At 38.0% G+C, this 18083-nt stretch overlaps 1 protein-coding gene across 8 annotated transcripts in view; it reads left to right on the top strand.

The window, feature by feature from the left end:
• LPAR1 (lysophosphatidic acid receptor 1) overlaps positions 1–18083 on the top strand; it is a 247682-nt gene that overhangs the window by 168979 nt on the left and 60620 nt on the right. For all 8 annotated transcript variants that reach the window (XM_019635896.1, XM_019635897.1, XM_019635893.1 and 5 more), the window contains exon 3: positions 17086–17833. In XM_019635896.1, the coding sequence (XP_019491441.1) occupies positions 17086–17833 (748 nt within the window). The remainder of the gene's footprint in view (positions 1–17085; positions 17834–18083) is intronic.

Raw genomic sequence — 18083 nt, 5'->3', positions numbered from 1 at the left:
AGCCAGCAGCCAGCACGGCCAGCAGCCACCGTGAGCGGCCGTCCAGAAGCCGGCGACTGATCTGCCTCACCCGGGAAGAGCGCAATGATGGTGCCAACTTGGGCCAGTGAAGCAACGTCCTCCACAACTAGACTGAAGAACAAAACGACAGCAACTTGTCTGTTCCCCTTCCCCCAATTCCCCAGCACTGTTCCCATCTCCCCAAATCCCCCCCAAAAAACAAAAACCTTAAAAAAAAACTATTAAAAACTTTTTAAGGTTTAAATAGTTTTCCCCTTTTATTCTCTAAGTGAGGAAATAGATTGAAATATTAACCAGAATATTTCATCACTGAAGAATAAAACAAAGACATGCACTGGAGCCTTTAAAGTAAGGGAATGGTTGCAATTGTTAAATTATCAGCCTTTAAAGTAAGGGATCATGGATGTCTTGATAGTGTTTTCTTTTAGGCTAAAGTGTGAACAATTAATTGCAGTATGAAGTATGTTTCCAGTGCCACACAATGATGACATAGTGTAGTCTGGCTTCACCTAATATGAAATCGAGAAAAGAGAATGCATGAGTTGAGTTAGTTAGATCCAGGTGAATTTTGGTTCAAATCTAGGGTTCAAATTCCTTAGCTAGGGGACCTTTTTAATATAGCTATCTCTTTCAGCTTTAGTTTTTTAATCTCTAAAATTTAAATCGTACTGAACTCAAGTTTAAAGGGCAAAATATCTTTTAAGTGCTTTCTACAATATCAGCAGCCCCTTAATAAATACTGCACACATGTCATTCCTTCCTTTTTCCCTGTAATTATTCTGGGAGTTCTTTACAGGGAGAGAGCGGTTACCTCTACATATGGTCTATATATGATGTGCTTATGTAGTACGCCAGAAGACCCATCAAAGGAAAGCAAGTTAGATAAACACTCTACAGAAAGCCCCAGTGTATTGCCAGGAATAAATGCATGTAGAGATAAACATTGAGATTTCTGACTTACTCCATCTTGAACCGTGTTTCCATTAGAAGTTAAGTGTGTTCTCATATTGCAATTTAAATTCATCTATGCCGTCTTCTGTGTTTATACATTCAGATAAAGTTTGAGAGGATATCATATTTTTGAATCTGAGGGCACATTTTGAGTTGTCTATTCATGAGACAAAATTGTACCCTGATACCTAGGGTAAACCACAAGTGAGACCTTTCACGGTCCTTTTCCATTCTAATTAATCCTTCCTAATTGGTGTAGTCTTTAATGATTAATGGAGTTACCTGTTTATCCTTCAAAGGGATGTGGCTTTCTCCCTATTACTGCCCATTATGGTGCTATTTGCCTGTTTTCCTTTTCCCACTCCTAGCTTCTCCAGCTATTTTTCTTTGAACCTCTGTTGCAGCTTTTCCATGAATAAACACCAAGGTGGGACAACACCCTGCTCTTTTTACCAGCTGAGGAGATCATAATCACAGGGTCCAGGGGATTTATGTCTTTTGAGAACTGTACCTTACTGCAGTAAGACTGTCATTTAAAAAAAATCAACCTTCATTTGCTATGTGATCATGCTGCCATTTGGTAATTGCATAGCATCACTTAAAGAACTACCCTTAAGTTAAACTTATCCTATTTCATAAGTGATTATCCTAGGCGGGCTTAGGCTGGGAGAGAAATGATGGTGGTTGATACCTGTTCTTTAGCATCAGACAAATGTTTAGGAAAGGGCCATGGAGCAGATGAGTTCTTGAAAGGCTAGGTTGGCAATAAAACACCTTTCAAAGATTCACACAACTTTTGGGAGCAGGAACTCCCGTTCTGCAGGAAGAGGGATTTGGGTATGGTTGTTGGTGAATTAGGTAGCTGCCTGATTTCAAAATATTTGCACTTCGATGACTCTCCACCTGCCCATTTAGGGAGGTTTGGAGCCTTAGTTTAGGCCTGGAAGAAAGAGACATTCATTTGGATTTAAGTTTGGGCCAACCCTAGGGCTTTGCATATCTAGAGTCTGTTTAGCATTAACTTAATTGTGGTTGGTCATGTTACTGAAGTAACCCGGCCAAAATAATGGAGGGGAGGACCTGGGAAGAATCCCAGCCTCATAGCCTGTGTTCAGGGCTTACCTCTGACATACTGTATTGTGTACAGATGACCACTGGGACCTCAGGACTCAGTAGTCATGGTTGGGTGTAGATCCTTCCTCTATGAGACATGTTAATAGGGAGACTCAGCTGCTGATTGTCCTACTGTCTTACTAAAGATTAGCTTGGAATAGTAGGGCAACACCAAACCTGAAGATGGGAATTCAACTCTATGGCAGTGGATGAAGAAAAAAATACAAGGACTACGTGACAAATAAGAGGGAACCTCTGAGGATTATAGTCTTAGTTACATCATGATGTTTAACTCAAATGCTGTATCAAGAGTATACATTTATTCCTATGAGAATTTTTTGCATGATCTTCTCCTTAAAATTGTTAAAAATGAATTGCTTTAAATATTTAAAATATTAAATGCTGCCTGTTTTTGGTTGTACATTTTATTGCTTTCCTGTAAGTGAGTTACGGAAAAAGAAAGCATACACAAGCTGTAAGTATAAAAGAGTACAATAAGTATAGATAGTAACATAAAACAAAAACTTAAATGGGTATACAATCTTAGTTTTTAAAAAATTGAGCACCTAAAACTAATACAATGTTATATGTCAACTATATTTCAATAATAAACAACTGTTAGACGAGAAAATTACCCCAAAATGCTATATACAAGTGCATTAAAAAGTATCAAGCACTTTAGAGTAACACGAATAATAAAATAGGTGTAAGAACTTTTTGAAATTATTTATAAAACATTATTAATAAACATTAATGTAGACTTAAGTAGACACTGGGTAGATGGATTATAAGATTATCGATTTTATGTCTGGTCTCTGCAAATGCATCTATAGATTGACTGCAATCACAATGAAAGTTCCAACAAATAAAAAATTGAAATCTTGCAAGCTGATTTTAGCATTTATATCAAAGTGCAAAAGGTAAAAAATCTCGAAGAAGAGCTGGTGGGAAAAATTGCCCTTGCAGATATCATAATTTATTATACAGTCATAATAAATACAGCAATGTGATATTTGTGTAGAGATAAATAACCCATTGAAAGAAATAGAGAGCCTGAAGACCAACTTCACACACACGTCATTGTAAAAAGAAATGAATTGGATCAAGATAATGAAACATTCTGCTATTCACCTATGAAAAAAATGGACTAATCAAAAATAATTTTTCATTTTCTTCATAGGCCGACTTATTATATTGTTTTGATCTGTGAGTTCAAGAAGGCTACATTTTAGAGATGGTGTTTGGTTTATTGAAGTCATAATTAGTTAACTACATGAGTGGAATTTGAACCCAGGTCTCACTGATTCTAAGGCCTAAGCTTTCAGCCGCTATAAATCTATAATGTTATCTCCCGTACCCGCTGTTGTCTTTCAAGAAATCAAAATTTTAAGTGAAGCATCACCACATATTTTTGTTTATATCCACCCGTCATTCTTTGGGTCTGGCGAAGTCCAGCAATAGTGCTTGCTGCTGCTTCTTCCTTCCCCTCCCTCTTTTGTTTAAGACAACAGAACCCATTTGCTGTGATTCAGATTAAATTAGACACTTTTAAAAAATATATCAAGGCCGGCCGAGTGGCGCGATGGTTAAGAACTGGATTGGGACACCAGAGGGCTCGGTTCGGATTCCACATATGAGGGCCAGTGACACTGCCCTCTACAGCTAAGATGCTGAACAACAGCTCAACCTGGAGCTAGGCTGCTGTGAGTCGCAGGCCACGGCGTAGGCTGCAGTCCCTGTGGCAGGTGGGTTGCCATGGGCTACCGTATGTAGCCAGCAGCCAGCGTGAGCGGCCAGCAGCCGCAGTGAGCGGCCATCCAGAAGCCGGCGACTGATCTGCCTCGCCTGGGAAGAGCGCAATGATGGTGCCAACTTGGGCCAGTGAAGCAACATCCTCCACAACTAGACTGAAGAACAAAAAAAACGACAGCAACTTGTCTGTTCCCCTTCCCCTAATTCCCCAGCACTGTTCCCATCCCCCCAATACCCCAATAAAAATCTTTAAAAAAAAAATATATCAAGCATACAGAAATGTGTAGAGAATACTATATAATACAGCAGTATGTCTGTTACCTAGCTTTGTAAAGTTTTAACATTTCGATGTAATTGCTTCAAAATCTTTGGGGCTTTAATAAATAAAACAAATGAATAATTATAGAACTGGAGCCCCTTGTACTTTGCAATTTTATTAACCCCTCTCTTAGCTCAGACCATACATGGATGTTTATCGTCACCCCACATGTGTTTGTAGATATATACATATGTGGGAAAAATATAAACAATATATAACGTGTTTCTGCAAGATTTTAACATTCCTACATAATGTTTACACTTGTAAACACTGCATACAAGTAACTGCGTGTATACTTGTGCAAATTGTTGTAGGCGTCAGCATACATAGAGTTTTACTTCGTTTATTTTAATTGCTTTATAGTATGCCTTTCTGGTTATATTGCAATTTATTTATTCTGTAATTGATGAATATTTATGTTGCTTCTAATATGTCGATGTTATAAAAGAGTGGCAGTGAAAATTGTTATACATGTCTCCTTCTGCACATGGCTGAGGTTTTCAAGGGTTAGAATCTTTCAATCATGTATATGAACATGTCCAACTTTAGTGGTTTTTGCTCAACTGTTTTTCAAAGCAGTTGTACTAAATTTTGCTCCCATCAGCACTGTTTGGCCATCCTCACCAATTCTTGATATTTCCAGACTTGTTCATTTTTGTCAACCTGATGGAGAAATGAATTGGATCTCACTGCATTTTGTATTACTATTTAACTACCTCTGATTCCTGGTTAAGCGTAATTACCTTTTCGTGTGATTATTGGCCATTCTTTCCTCTTCTGTGAATTTCCTGTCCTCATCTTTGCCTATTTTACTATTGGATTGTTTGACTTTTCCTTTTTGATGTGTAGAAACTCTACATTTTATTGTAAACTAAGACTTTTTGAATGTGCATTGTCAAACTTTCTACTAGTCTTTGGCATTTCTTTTCACTGATTATAAAGCCTTTTGTAGCACAGAAGTATGAATTTTTAATTTGTCATAGTTTGTCAGTGTTTGGTTTTGTTTAGAAAAATCCCCATATACATGAGTTATAAATCCTTTATTACCTCTTTACATGTCTTTATATCACCTGAAATTGATTTCTCTGTGTGATGTGGCATAGATATTCAATTTATGTATGTATTTATGTATTTATTATTTATTTTAAAGATTTTACTGGGGAATTGGGGGAGGGAATAGCGTTGGAGAATTGGGGAAGGGGAACAGACCTAAGTTGCTGTCCTTTTCTTCTTCAGTCTAGTTGTGGAGGACATTGCTTCACTGGCCCATGTTGGTATTATCATTGCGCTTTTCCTGGCTGAGGCAAATAGGTTGCCAGCCATTGGACGGTCACTCATGGCAGCTCACGCTGGCTGCCGGCCACTCACGCTGTCTGCCAGTCACTCATGGTAGCTGCAGCCCCACTGCAGCCTATGCCGTTGCTGGCAACTCATGGCAGCCCAGCTCCAGGTCGAGCTGTTGTTCACTATCTTAGCTGTAGAGGGCAGTGTCACTGGCCCTCGTGTGGAATCTGAACCAGGGCCCTGCTGCTCAGAGCTGGCATCCCAAGCCAACTCTTAACCAATGAGCCACTTGGCCAGCCTTCAATTTATTTTTTTCATGTAGATGAACAGTTATGCCATTTTCACCATTGAGGGGTAAAGCCATGTCTCATTTCAAGTGACCATACAAGTGTGTGTTCCTGGCTCTCTATTCGTGTATTTTGTGATAATATAACAATGTCTTTACTGCTATCACTTAAAATAACTTGTGCTTTTCAATAGGACATCTAGAGCTTTGTCATCCAAGTTATCTTGGATACTCTGGTTCTTTTGTGCTTCATAACAATGTTCAGGGAGCCTGTCAAGCTTCATGAAAAACTCTTGGGATTGTCATTTTGTTGCACTGAATTTATATATTTTGGGAAAATTGACACCTTAACACCTTTCTCTGCCCATGAAATATTTTTTCTCTTCATTTACTTAGGTTTTCTTGTAAGTTTTTGAATATTTAGACTCATTCCTAGATAATAATTAGAGCTTTTGTTGTTGTAAATGTGTTGTTCTTGAAATAATTTAAAAATATTTTTTCTGGTGTTTCTGTAAGAACACAGTTGATTCATGTGGCTTGATATTGAATCCAGCAAATTTGCTAAACTCTCTTAATACAGATGGTTTACAAATATCTTGCATTTTATATGTAAGTGACTATATCATTTGTAAAAAACAGTAAATTTTTTTTTTCTTGTCTTTTCCTTTTGGTTTAGTTTTTCTTATTGTTTTGGCTATGATCACCAATACGGGCTAAAAACCATTGTGACTGAGTCAACTTTGTTTGGTTTGTGTTTTAAAGGGGAGTATGTCCTTTAAACATGACAATTGCCATACACCTTTTATCAAGTTAAGGAAGTTCCCTTCTAATTGTAGATTGCCAAATTATCATGAAAGGATATTAAAACTTACCAAATGCATTTCCATGCCTATTGAGATGATCATTGGCTTTTTTTCTTTCCTTGAATTTGTTCATGTGGTGAATTCTATCACCAGATTTTTAAATGTTTGCATTCATCTTTCTATTCTGCAATAAACCCTATTTAGTCATTATGATATATATTATATTTATATATACTATTTATGTAATATATAATTATACATAATATGTAAAATATATAATTATACAATACCTTGTAAATATGAAATATATTTTACTGAGGAACTTTCATTTATGGTTCTTAAATAACAATTGACTGATAGTTTATTTTACTCTTACTTTCCTTGTTTGTTCTTATAACATGGCTGTCCTGGCTTCATACAAAGATAGCCAACTAGATAAACTTTGAAAATATAAAATCAAAACAGTAATATCACATACTTACATTTCTGAACAAAAGTACATGCTAAACCACAGTACCATGTAAGGTGGGAGCAGAGGCATCGGAGTGAAAGCTTATCAAGGGAAAAGGATCACCGTTAGACTAAAAGTTGTATGCATGTTAAAATATTAAGAATAAGCATTAAAGAGCAGAAATAGAAAGTGTAACTCTTGAACCAGTTGAAGTAGAAAAGGGGGAATACAAAAACTCAATCAGTTTAGTTTTGTCTTATAGCTGATGTTCTTGGGCCGCATCGTGCTGCAAACTGCTCTGTGGTTTCTCACACAGGCTATCTCTGTTGTGTATTATTCTTTGGGGTGATGAATGATCTTTAGTGGGGCTGATCTGAGCTGCGGGGCTGCATTGAGGTCTGGCCCTGTGGAGAGGTTTGATGCTTGTTAGTGTCAGGTACATGGAATGAGAGGAAGATGGGGATAGCTCAAGCTCAGGACCACAGTTTGTGTTAACTTCTCCTTTTGTGGGTTCTCAGGCGTGACAGTCTAAGTTTAAATCCCAACCTGTGTGACTTATAGGCTTGGAATTATGATTCCTGAAGGGAATCCTTTATTTATTTCCCAACCTGGAGCCTAAACGAAAACAGACCAACTCCCTTGTTTTCCCCATTGCAACTGGGTAGATTCTTCCTTTTCTTTTCTTTTTTTCCTGACTTATTCCTTTACTAATAATGGAGATCTTCACAACTTCTAGCAGAGTGATTGGGTCTCAGTTCTAACTCAGTGCCTCAGTCAAGGCCAAGGGCCCATTTTCTTTTCCCAATGGTATTTAATGGCCTGTCTCTGTACTCTGACATTCTGTTGCCAGGGCAGTACATCACATTGGTTTGTAGTTCCTTTTTAGCTCAGCAGTGCATCTAAAAGACTACTTACATTCCTCCAGCATGCCTTAGTGTTTTTAGTAAATTTTTCCATCCCTTTCTCTTAGGACCAACTCAAAATTTGTCTCTTTGGAAATTTGACAGGTATGGTATTGCCCACTTTATCTCAGCCTGTTACAAGGGGCTGTAACAGATACAAAGTACTTTTCATTGATTTATAATTTGTTTTCCATAGTTTCTTTTTACATATGTGTACATCATATTCATATGTTTTTACATTATAAGAAGTAGCATTTTATGTGCTTTGTAAGAGAAACATTAAAAATCTAGTAGTTTCATATTCTTTAGCTATTTTAGGAGTCTAGCTTTAAAACATTTTTAGTTTATATCAGCATTGTTTTGTGGCCTATTTTCTAGCTCTAGTGGCAGATTATCCCATGTTTTTATTATTTCTAATTTGAGGCTATAAAAAGTATGGGAACTATTTTTCTTGTTAATGGAGACTTAATGGCATTTAATTCCATGCTCTCTCTTTTGTAAACATTTTTTTTGGGGGGGAGGAAATGTGTAGAGGGTCTCTGATTATTTTAGATTTAAGAACTAGAATTGAAGAGGCCTTAGAGGTGATTCATACTCTACCTTTACAAACGAGGAAGTTGACACTCAGAGTGTTTATGAGACTTATTAGAGACCCAATTCGCTGGTGAGCATCAGTCAGGAAGAAGTCCTCCATCATTGTACTGTAACAGACGCAGGAAACCAAGTCGGCTTGATTTATGTTCTTATTACTGGTCCTTTATCCAGCACAGATTAAAATCTCTTTTTTTAGAATGACAGTAGAGTACATATTTACATTACTTGCTAAATCACATAGGTTTAATTACTGGCCTGTGAGCTTGTGCCATGCGCTCCCTTTCCCCCTTGGCTGGTGAAAATATCATTGTCTTTCAAGAGATTAGAAGAGATGTTGGATGGACTGTGAGTGGCCCCACAGCATGCACTCAGGTGTATCGTTTTGGCACCCCTGAAGGCATAGTGTAGTGCAGTGCCCTGCCCATACCTGGCATTCCAAAAATGTTCGTGAACGTGCGAATGACTAAGTGACGTGCGTAGTGAAGATGAACACCACATGTGCCTCTGTAGAGTTTAGGCTTGGCAGATTTGTTTTGACTTGGTTGGAGATCACATGATAGGGTGAGGTAAATTTCTGAGATTTGGAACATCTGTCCTGTAGAGCAGCCAACGAGGCCTCCTCCCTATACCCCATCATCCCTAGACGTAATTGGTGGATGTGAAAAGGGTGTGAATATGGACTTCTCTTTTTAGTTTTGAGGACAACTTATTTTGGTGTTAATTCTATTTTATTTATATCTTTGTTTTTTGGGAAGGGCAGATTTCTGTAACTTATGGCAGAGAAATTTCTAATTATAGTGATTTGGATTTTAGAATAATAAACTTGAAAAAAGTATCTATTGAGTTTTGCCTGATTACATATTTGTTTTCCTATAAATTTCTTGCAATAAATATTTGTTACATTTCTAAAGAAGAAAAGGAAATCTGCATAAATTTCACAAAATTGTCATTCTATAAATTGTTTGTCTTGTTTATCTTTCCCCCCATGTTCACTCTTTTTCTCCAGTAATATGAAAAGTTGTCATCCTACTTTAGTATATTAATTGCTCAATTTGGTGGTTTTTGAATCATCATATTTAAGCTTATTTTTGAAAGTTATTGTTACAATTTAAATAGTATGTTTTGATTCTTATGTGCGTAATAAAATTAACAGGTATTTACATACTACCGTTCCCTTATTTTCAAGTTCTTATTGATACAATGATTTTAATTGCAGATGATTATTAAATTATTATTTTTATAATTATACTTTCAAGAATTACTTTTGATATTTGTTGTAAATCTTATAACCATATGAAGAGCAATTACTTAGACTCATGTTTTGTGGGTTTTTGATGCTTGCTGCCAGTGTTTTTATTCTATTGTTTTTTGGTTTTACTTTTCTCATGGCTTGCTTGCATTTGTATCTTCTTTGGGAAGGAAAGGTAGATGATGTGCTTCCTGAGTTCCCACATCTCTGGGACTATTTTTTATTGTTCCCACAAGAGAACATCAGTATATGGTCTGTGGCTGTGGAGTTTCTGGAGCTCAGATGTTTTTTCCATATAGTGGAGATGTTGATTGCTTGATTTTCTGTTCTTTGGAATTTTGCAGCAGAAGCTTGGTGATATCCTGTTCTCCCTCTTTCCCTAGATATTTGATGTTTACTTTTTGTTTATTTTTTTGTACTTTGAGAATTTCTAACTTTTCCCTTGAGATTCTAAAATTTAACTGAGTTATAATTAAGTTTTTGTTGCTTTTAATGAACTCTTTTATAATTTATATAAACTTAAATGGTAACCTGAGGTCTTTCTTCTTAAGCAATAACTTTTCTTATGTTTCAGAATGTATTATTTCAGCTTTGGCCTAGTCTTTCTCAGATTCCTAGTATACCTAGATTGTTTTCTGTATGTGCCCCCTTTCCTCTTATTCTTGTCATCTCTGTCTTTCTTCTGTGAGTGGTAGGTGAATGTGTTAACTATGTCTTCTAGTTGCCATTTCAGTTTTCTGGAATTTTTATACTTTAATTCATTGCGTGAATTGCTGTTTTTAATATAGAAATTGTTTTCATTTCTTTGGTGGGCACAATAACAGCTTTCCAAAGATGTTCATTACTTAATCTCTGGAACGGATGAATACGCTACCTTACATGGCAAAAGGGACTTTCCAGATGTGATTAAGTTATGGATTTTGAGATGGAGAGATTATCCTAGGTTATCTTGGTGGGCTCCATGTAATCAAAAGGGTCCTTAAATGTGGAAGAGGGAGGAAGAAGAGTCAGCATTAGAATGACGCAATGTGAGAAGGACTTGACTGGCCATTGCTGACTTTGAAGATGGAGGGGGGCTATGAGCCAAAGAATGTGGGCAGTTTCTAGAAGCTAGAAAAGACAAGAAAAATTCTCCTCTAGAGCCTCTGGAAAGGAACAGCCCTGCCAACACCTTGCCATTTTAGCCCGGTACGTCTCATTTTGGACTTCTGACCTCTAGGATTAGTAGAGAATAAATTTGTATTTTTTTCTGTTTGCTACATCATTATAGCCATGACTGCCTTAACAATGGATAGTCCAACTTATTCATAGCTGAGCTGAATTCTCCCAGAGCTTGATGTGGGTTTCTGCCTAAATCCATCAGGTCCTGCAGAAGTAAGAAAGCCCATTCATACTACCCTTCTGATTACTACTGGAGGTTCTGCCAGGGTCTTCTTTGTCGATTCCCCAGACCTGTTGCTTTTTGCAGATAATAGGAGAGGAGATTTAATTCTTCTTTTAATTCTAGCTGAAACTCCTCTGACTTTTTCCTAGGTATATTCTACCCTTACTATTTTTTAATTCCTGGTATATTTCCTACTGTTTTAATATTTACCTGGCAACTTTTATGAAACATAGAGTTCTTACCTAGAATTCTTAGCATAGAATTTTAAATCTGAAATAGAGCTTATGTATAAGTTAGTCCAATTTCCTCATTTCACAGATGATAAAACTGAGGTTCAAACAAATCATGTAAATATGGCATGGTTTTTATGGTGTCACTACTCAATTTTCCTGAGCTAAGACATGGCATAGGAGTGGGTCACCTGCCATTTGCTGAGTAAACATAAGTGATACCATTAGAGAAAACTTGTCAGTTTTATTCATCTTAGTATATGTGGCTTAAAAAGACTTTATTTTGTCATTCTTAACTGTATAGTTTTGTATTTTTTTTATATAGAAGAGTAAAGAAGCTACACAATATCACTGCTTGAGATTGTTGGCAGTTGATGTTCAGAAGTTGGAGTGCTGTAAAATACTATGTACTTCATGTTTGATTTAAAATTTTCTTTGTCCAGAGAAAGTAAATGGTTACAGGGGCTAAAGGAAAGAACAGAGTTTCGTGTTTGTATTTATAATTTTTTATATATCCTTTGCAGAAAGGAAACTTGTAAAGTATAAACATTTTTGGAATTATCTTTAATTTATTAATGCAATCAATATGTATTTAGCATCTAAAATGCATAACAGATCTATAGAGCAATAAACAAGAAAGCTAGAATCTCTGCCCTCAGTGTTTATAGCCTAGCACGGGGAGGTGTCAATAGCTAATGAACCAATTACTATACAGTGGACTAAGTAGGACTAGTGCAGGGAACTGTGGTGGGAAACACCTTGTCCAGAAGTGGGAAGGTCTAGAGCGGCGGTTCTCAACCTTCCTAATGCCGCGACCCCTTAATACAGTTCCTCATGTTGTGGTGACCCCCAACCATAAAATTATTTTCGTTGCTACTCTATAACTGTAATTTTGCTACTGTTATGAATCGTCATGTAAATATCTTTTTGTTTTCTGATGGTCTTAGGCGACCTCTGTGAAAGGGTCGTTTGACCCCCAAAGGGGTCACGACCCACAGGTTGAGAACTGGTGGTCTAGGGAAAAATGACTAGCAAGAATAACATTTAAACTGATGGATGAAGGAATATAGGTGAAATTGGGGGAGATCGTTCTAGGTCAGTGGGACTCAAAGTGTAGTCCCTGGACCAGCGCCATGAGCATCACCTAGGGCCCCACCTCAGATCTGGTAAATCAGGAATTTTCAGGATGTGTTCAGAGCTCTGTGTTTTACAAATCCTTTGGGTGATTCTGATGCAGAAAACCACTGTCTTCACTGATGCTGAGAACCAGATGTGTGAGAGAGCACAGCACATTAATTATAGCTGAAGCAGAGCCGTTGCAGTCACAAATAGCTTAGGTTGAGGCTGGAGAGGAAAGGGAGGACCGATAAGATAGTAGAAGAGTTTCAATTTTTATCTAAGTGTGCTTGTAAGCCATTGAAGCATTTCCAGTAGGGGAGCAGCGTGGTCAGCTTTGTCTTTTAGTAAGATCACTAGAGGTAAGATTGGTGCTGAGCAGAAGGAACACTTAGGAAGCCAGTTGTAGGAATAATGTTGGTGGTTATGAGAATGGGATAGTAGACAGGTTGAGCAGATACTTAGGAAGGAGAGCCTACAGGATTTGGTTATTGATTAAATGATAAGGATGAGGAGAGAAAAAGGCATTTCCAGGTCAGGCACTCAGACCACTAGAAAGATAGTGAGTGGTTCTCCAGTATCTGGAATAGAGAACTCAGGAGGAACAAGTTAGGGATCATGAGGAAGATGATAGTTTGAGTTTGGTTTTGAACACAGAGATAGAACTACTTATGGGGTATCTCAATTAGAGATACCAGTAGGCAATGCAATGTATGCCTAGAGCTCAGAAAAGAAGGATGGGTTGAATAGATATGGGAGTATTTGGGACATATAATTCAAATCTTGGAGGACATATTAGAAAACTCAATGAAGGGGCCGGCCGAGTGGCGCGATGGTTAAGAGCTCGCTTGGGATGCCAGAGGGCCCCGGTTCGGATCCCACATATGAGGGCCAGTGACACTGCCCTCCACAGCTAAGATGCTGAACAACAGCTCAACCTGGAGCTGGGCTGCCGTGAGTTGCTGGCGACGGCATAGGCTGCAGTCCCTGTGGCAGTGGGTTGCCATGGGCTACGTGTGTAGCCAGCAGCCAGCGTGAGCGGCCAGCAGCCGCAGTGAGCGGCCAGCAGCCGCAGTGAGCGGCCGTCCAGAAGCCGGCGACTGATCTGCCTCGCCAGGGAAGAGTGCAATGATGGTGCCAACTTGGGCCAGTGAAGCAGCGTCCTCCACAACTAGACTGAAGAACAAAACGACAGCAACTTGTCTGTTCCCCTTCCCCTAATTCCCCAGCACTGTTCCCATCCCCCCAATTACCCAATAAAAATCTTAAAAAAAAAAGAAAAGAAAACTCAATGAACATGTGTAGGATGAGAGCATAAATAATGTAGAAACATTAATATTGTTCAGAGTATGGGGAACCCTCAGAACTGACTGAGAAGGACGAGTCAGAGAGAAGGATCAAAACCCAAGAGAGTATGACACCATGAAAGCCAAAGAGAGACATTTCTAAAAAGAGCCTCTTGGTGATGTATTTAGTGCTCCGAGGAGGTCAGTAAGGTAAGGACTGAGAAGTTTCCATTGAAATAGCCACAAGATTGGTGTAATTCTGGGAAGTTATATGGAATTTTGGAATTCAAGAATTTGGCTAGAGTGGGTTTGATGGAGGGGAAGGGGGTAGAAGCCATCCTATAGTTAATTGAGAAATTAGTGTAAGAGAGATAGGAGACAGCAGTTGGCCATGAAGGAGAAAAAGGATCAAAGCTGGAAGGTGACCATGAGGTCATGTGGGACTTTCTTTTTTTCTCTTTCTTTTTTTTAAGATGCGAGAGACTAAGTTTTTAAGATGGATAGGAATAGTTTGTGGGAGTAAAGAGAGGGAGTGGGGGACTGGAGATATTAGGAGGAGGAAGGAAGCAATTTATAGAACAAGTTTCTTGAAATAGTAGGAATGGATGGGATTCAGAACAGTTGAATGGAAAAGGGTGCACCTTTTCCACTGTAACAGAAGAAAAAGAAGGGATGGACTCTTGAATAGGCAATTTTGTCTTTTTGGTGGGAGAAAGGTGAAGGAGCTCTAATCTGATGATTTCCATTTTCCACTTTTGGCAACTGCCAACGTAGAGATGGAAGAAGGGGCTCAAAAGAGAATAGTAGGTAAGTTTAAAATAGTCACTGTGGAGAAGATGTGGAATGATAATTAGGGGAAAATCAGATTTCTTGTGGCACTGCAGTCTCACTTAAGGTTAGACATCATGAATTTATACCAGACTCAATCTGCCAAGTACGTTAATTTTCCCTAACGCTTCTCAGAAGCCTTGGTGTAGATACGGAAGTAGCAACCAATTGCATTTATTGAAGACTGGTGTTATTCTAAGAAATTGTTATGGAAGTACAGTGGGGCAAGTAGATTAAAAGATAAAGAGGTCCCTGCTTCCTTATCTGAAATAATTATAAACTTCAAGAGGGCCTGGAAACTGAAAATGTTTTCATAACTCAGTGGTGAAACTTTCTCTCAATGAATTGATTTGAGGCTATTTATAACCTTTATCAAATTTAGTGTATAAATTCATATGTTTTGCTTTAGAAATTAATGTGTATGATAATGAAGCGCTGTCCCAAATTTTGATGAGGATGTTACATCACATATTGATTATGCACTGTGTAATGGTCTTAAAACCAGAAAAAAACGTTGAATCCTGAGGGACATCTGACCTCAAAGTCCTCAAGAAGATAATGTGTTCTTGTGTTAGCAATACAGATGTTGAATTGATATACTATGGAATCTAAGCTGGATAAGGGAAAAGGGGAAGACATGGAGGGTAACTCACTGAGAAAAAAGATAAGATGCTTAAGGAAACAGAGGACTTCAAAGAACTGATGTATTGGGGATCAAATGAGAAATTTGGAAGCATGGAAAGTGTGGTGAGTATTTAGAATGTATAAGTTAAGAATGTTTCCAAAGGGAGACAGTTCTGACTGGTTACAAAGTCCAGGGTGTGACCATGGGAGTGGGCAGCTGTGTTGTAATGAAAGAGAAAGTCATCAGAGATGAGGTCAAGAAACTCAAAGGCAAGAAAATTAGATGAATTACTCAGATTAATGGCAAGATTTGGGGTGGAATGGAACACCACAAGCCAAATTCTGAGATCTCAAATGAATGAGGTTCCGTGGGCGCTACATAAGATACCAACATGTGTAAGATGAAGGCTTCACTCCTCCTTTGGACTATGATCTCTTTAAGAAACAGACAAGTTAAGCTATAAATAATTATACAACATGGTAAGTGTAATGATAGAAGCATGATCTAAAAGGTATTAAAGTCTAAATGAGGAAAGAGACTCTAGATGTCTGGACAAGTAAAAGACTAACATGTATTTTGCACTGTTTTGGAACTTTCAGTGTTTGGTAAACATTTATGTACGACTTGTGGATTTTCAGAAGATTATTTGGTAAAAAATAGTAGTTAACTATGCTGCACACCTGAAACTTAATATAATATTAGAATGTCAACTGTAATTGAAAAACAGAAAAATTATTTAAGAAATAGCCTTAAAACTCACATTTGCTAGGCAATTAACTAAAACACAGTGCAAGATAGAAAAGAAAAAGTTAGGATGTGAGCTGCATTCAAGAAATATTTTCTAAGAGTCTCAAACTGAAGCCTTCAGGAAAAGTGATTTATTCTACAGGATGTATAATTTTCTAGTTTCTCTCTGTTACTTTTATTTTCTAGTTGTGTTTTGATAGTTTAATGATGACCTATATCATTCTATTATAAACTTCCTCAATTCTTCTTGGATTCCAGTGAGGTGTAAATAATTAATAAGCAAGTATATTTCAACCAATGATGTGGAAAAATAAGAAAACACATAATAATACATTATTCGTCACTCTATATTTTAAAAGATATCTAAGTATACTTCTCTTATTGTAGATTAGTGTCAAAGTGTCAAGCCCTCTTTGGAGGTTACATTAGGTAACATATTTCTTATGTCCTTCAAAAAAGAAAAAAGTTCTCAAACGTCATAGATTGGTTGGCGAATGCTATTCTGAGGATAAGGAGTCGTGGGGGTAGACAGTGCAGACCACAGGAATGTTGAACAGCAAATGCTGCCTTTGGGTAAAGAAGCTTTGATGCATACTGACTTCTTTGAAATGTTGGGACTGATGGATCCTCTTGGGGATTTGCTTAAAAAATGTCTGTCACAGATCGAATATTCTATGTGAGAACAGAAATGCAGAATAATAGGGCAATAATACCCTAACTATAAACCAACTATGTTTATAGATTCCCTAAATAACAGGTCAAAGTGGATTTCACTATGGTAAATATTCCAATTGCGGTGCTTTGCAGAATTCTCATCTGTCTCATGTATTTTAAGTAAGATTTCTGGGCTGTGAGGCTTTTCTCGTAGACTTCAATGATGTGCAACCACCAAGCACGGACCTTGTCATTTATGTAACTCCAGCTGCCTTTAATCTTGAGGACGGTAATACAGTGAGAAACCCTGGGGTTTCAACGTAATCATAGAACATTGTGCAGGGTCAGATTTTCAAATTCTTTTCTTTTTTTCTTTTTTCCCCACATTTACCATAGAAGTCTTGTATTATCTATATGTCTTTAAATTTGGATCTGTGGTTTCTTTTTTCTTTTCTTTTCTTTTTTCATCTTTCTTTTTTTTCTCTTTTAGTTCACAGCCATGAATGAACCACAGTGCTTCTACAATGAATCCATCGCCTTTTTTTATAACCGGAGTGGAAAGTATCTTGCCACAGAATGGAATACAGTCAGCAAACTGGTGATGGGGCTTGGAATCACCGTCTGTATCTTCATCATGTTGGCCAATCTCCTGGTCATGGTGGCAATCTACGTCAACCGCCGCTTCCATTTTCCTATTTATTACTTAATGGCTAATCTGGCTGCTGCGGACTTCTTTGCTGGGTTGGCCTACTTCTACCTAATGTTCAACACAGGACCTAACACTCGGAGACTGACAGTCAGCACGTGGCTCCTTCGTCAGGGCCTCATTGACACCAGCCTGACGGCATCTGTGGCCAATTTACTGGCTATTGCAATTGAGAGGCACATTACGGTTTTCCGCATGCAGCTCCACACACGGATGAGCAACCGGAGGGTGGTGGTGGTGATTGTGGTCATCTGGACGATGGCCATTGTTATGGGGGCCATACCCAGCGTGGGCTGGAATTGCATCTGTGATATTGAGAATTGTTCCAACATGGCGCCCCTCTACAGTGACTCTTACTTAGTTTTCTGGGCCATTTTCAACTTGGTGACCTTTGTCGTAATGGTGGTTCTCTATGCTCATATTTTTGGCTATGTTCGCCAGAGGACTATGAGAATGTCTCGGCATAGCTCTGGACCCCGGCGGAATCGCGATACCATGATGAGTCTTCTGAAGACGGTGGTCATTGTGCTTGGTAAGTGTTGCCTTGACTGGAACTTACTTTATAGATTCTTAGTGTCTTGAGATAAATAAACTACATTAGTTTATGATACTGGTAAGCAACAATATGAATATTCACTAGGAATATATGCAGGAATTACAAGGGGATGAGGCACTTTTTATCAAATCTCTGGCAATCAGCATACCAGTCTTTCTACAATTATAGAATTGGCTTTAGAGAAATACGTGTCTCAGTGGTTCGGTATAAATGATGATGTGAAAGA

Source organism: Hipposideros armiger, unplaced genomic scaffold, assembly GCF_001890085.2.
Source record: "Hipposideros armiger isolate ML-2016 unplaced genomic scaffold, ASM189008v1 scaffold_24, whole genome shotgun sequence".
In the NCBI taxonomy this organism is placed as follows: Eukaryota; Metazoa; Chordata; class Mammalia; order Chiroptera; family Hipposideridae; genus Hipposideros; species Hipposideros armiger.
Note: the sequence above shows the minus strand (reverse complement) of the source record. Positions and strands in the feature narration are given on the sequence as shown.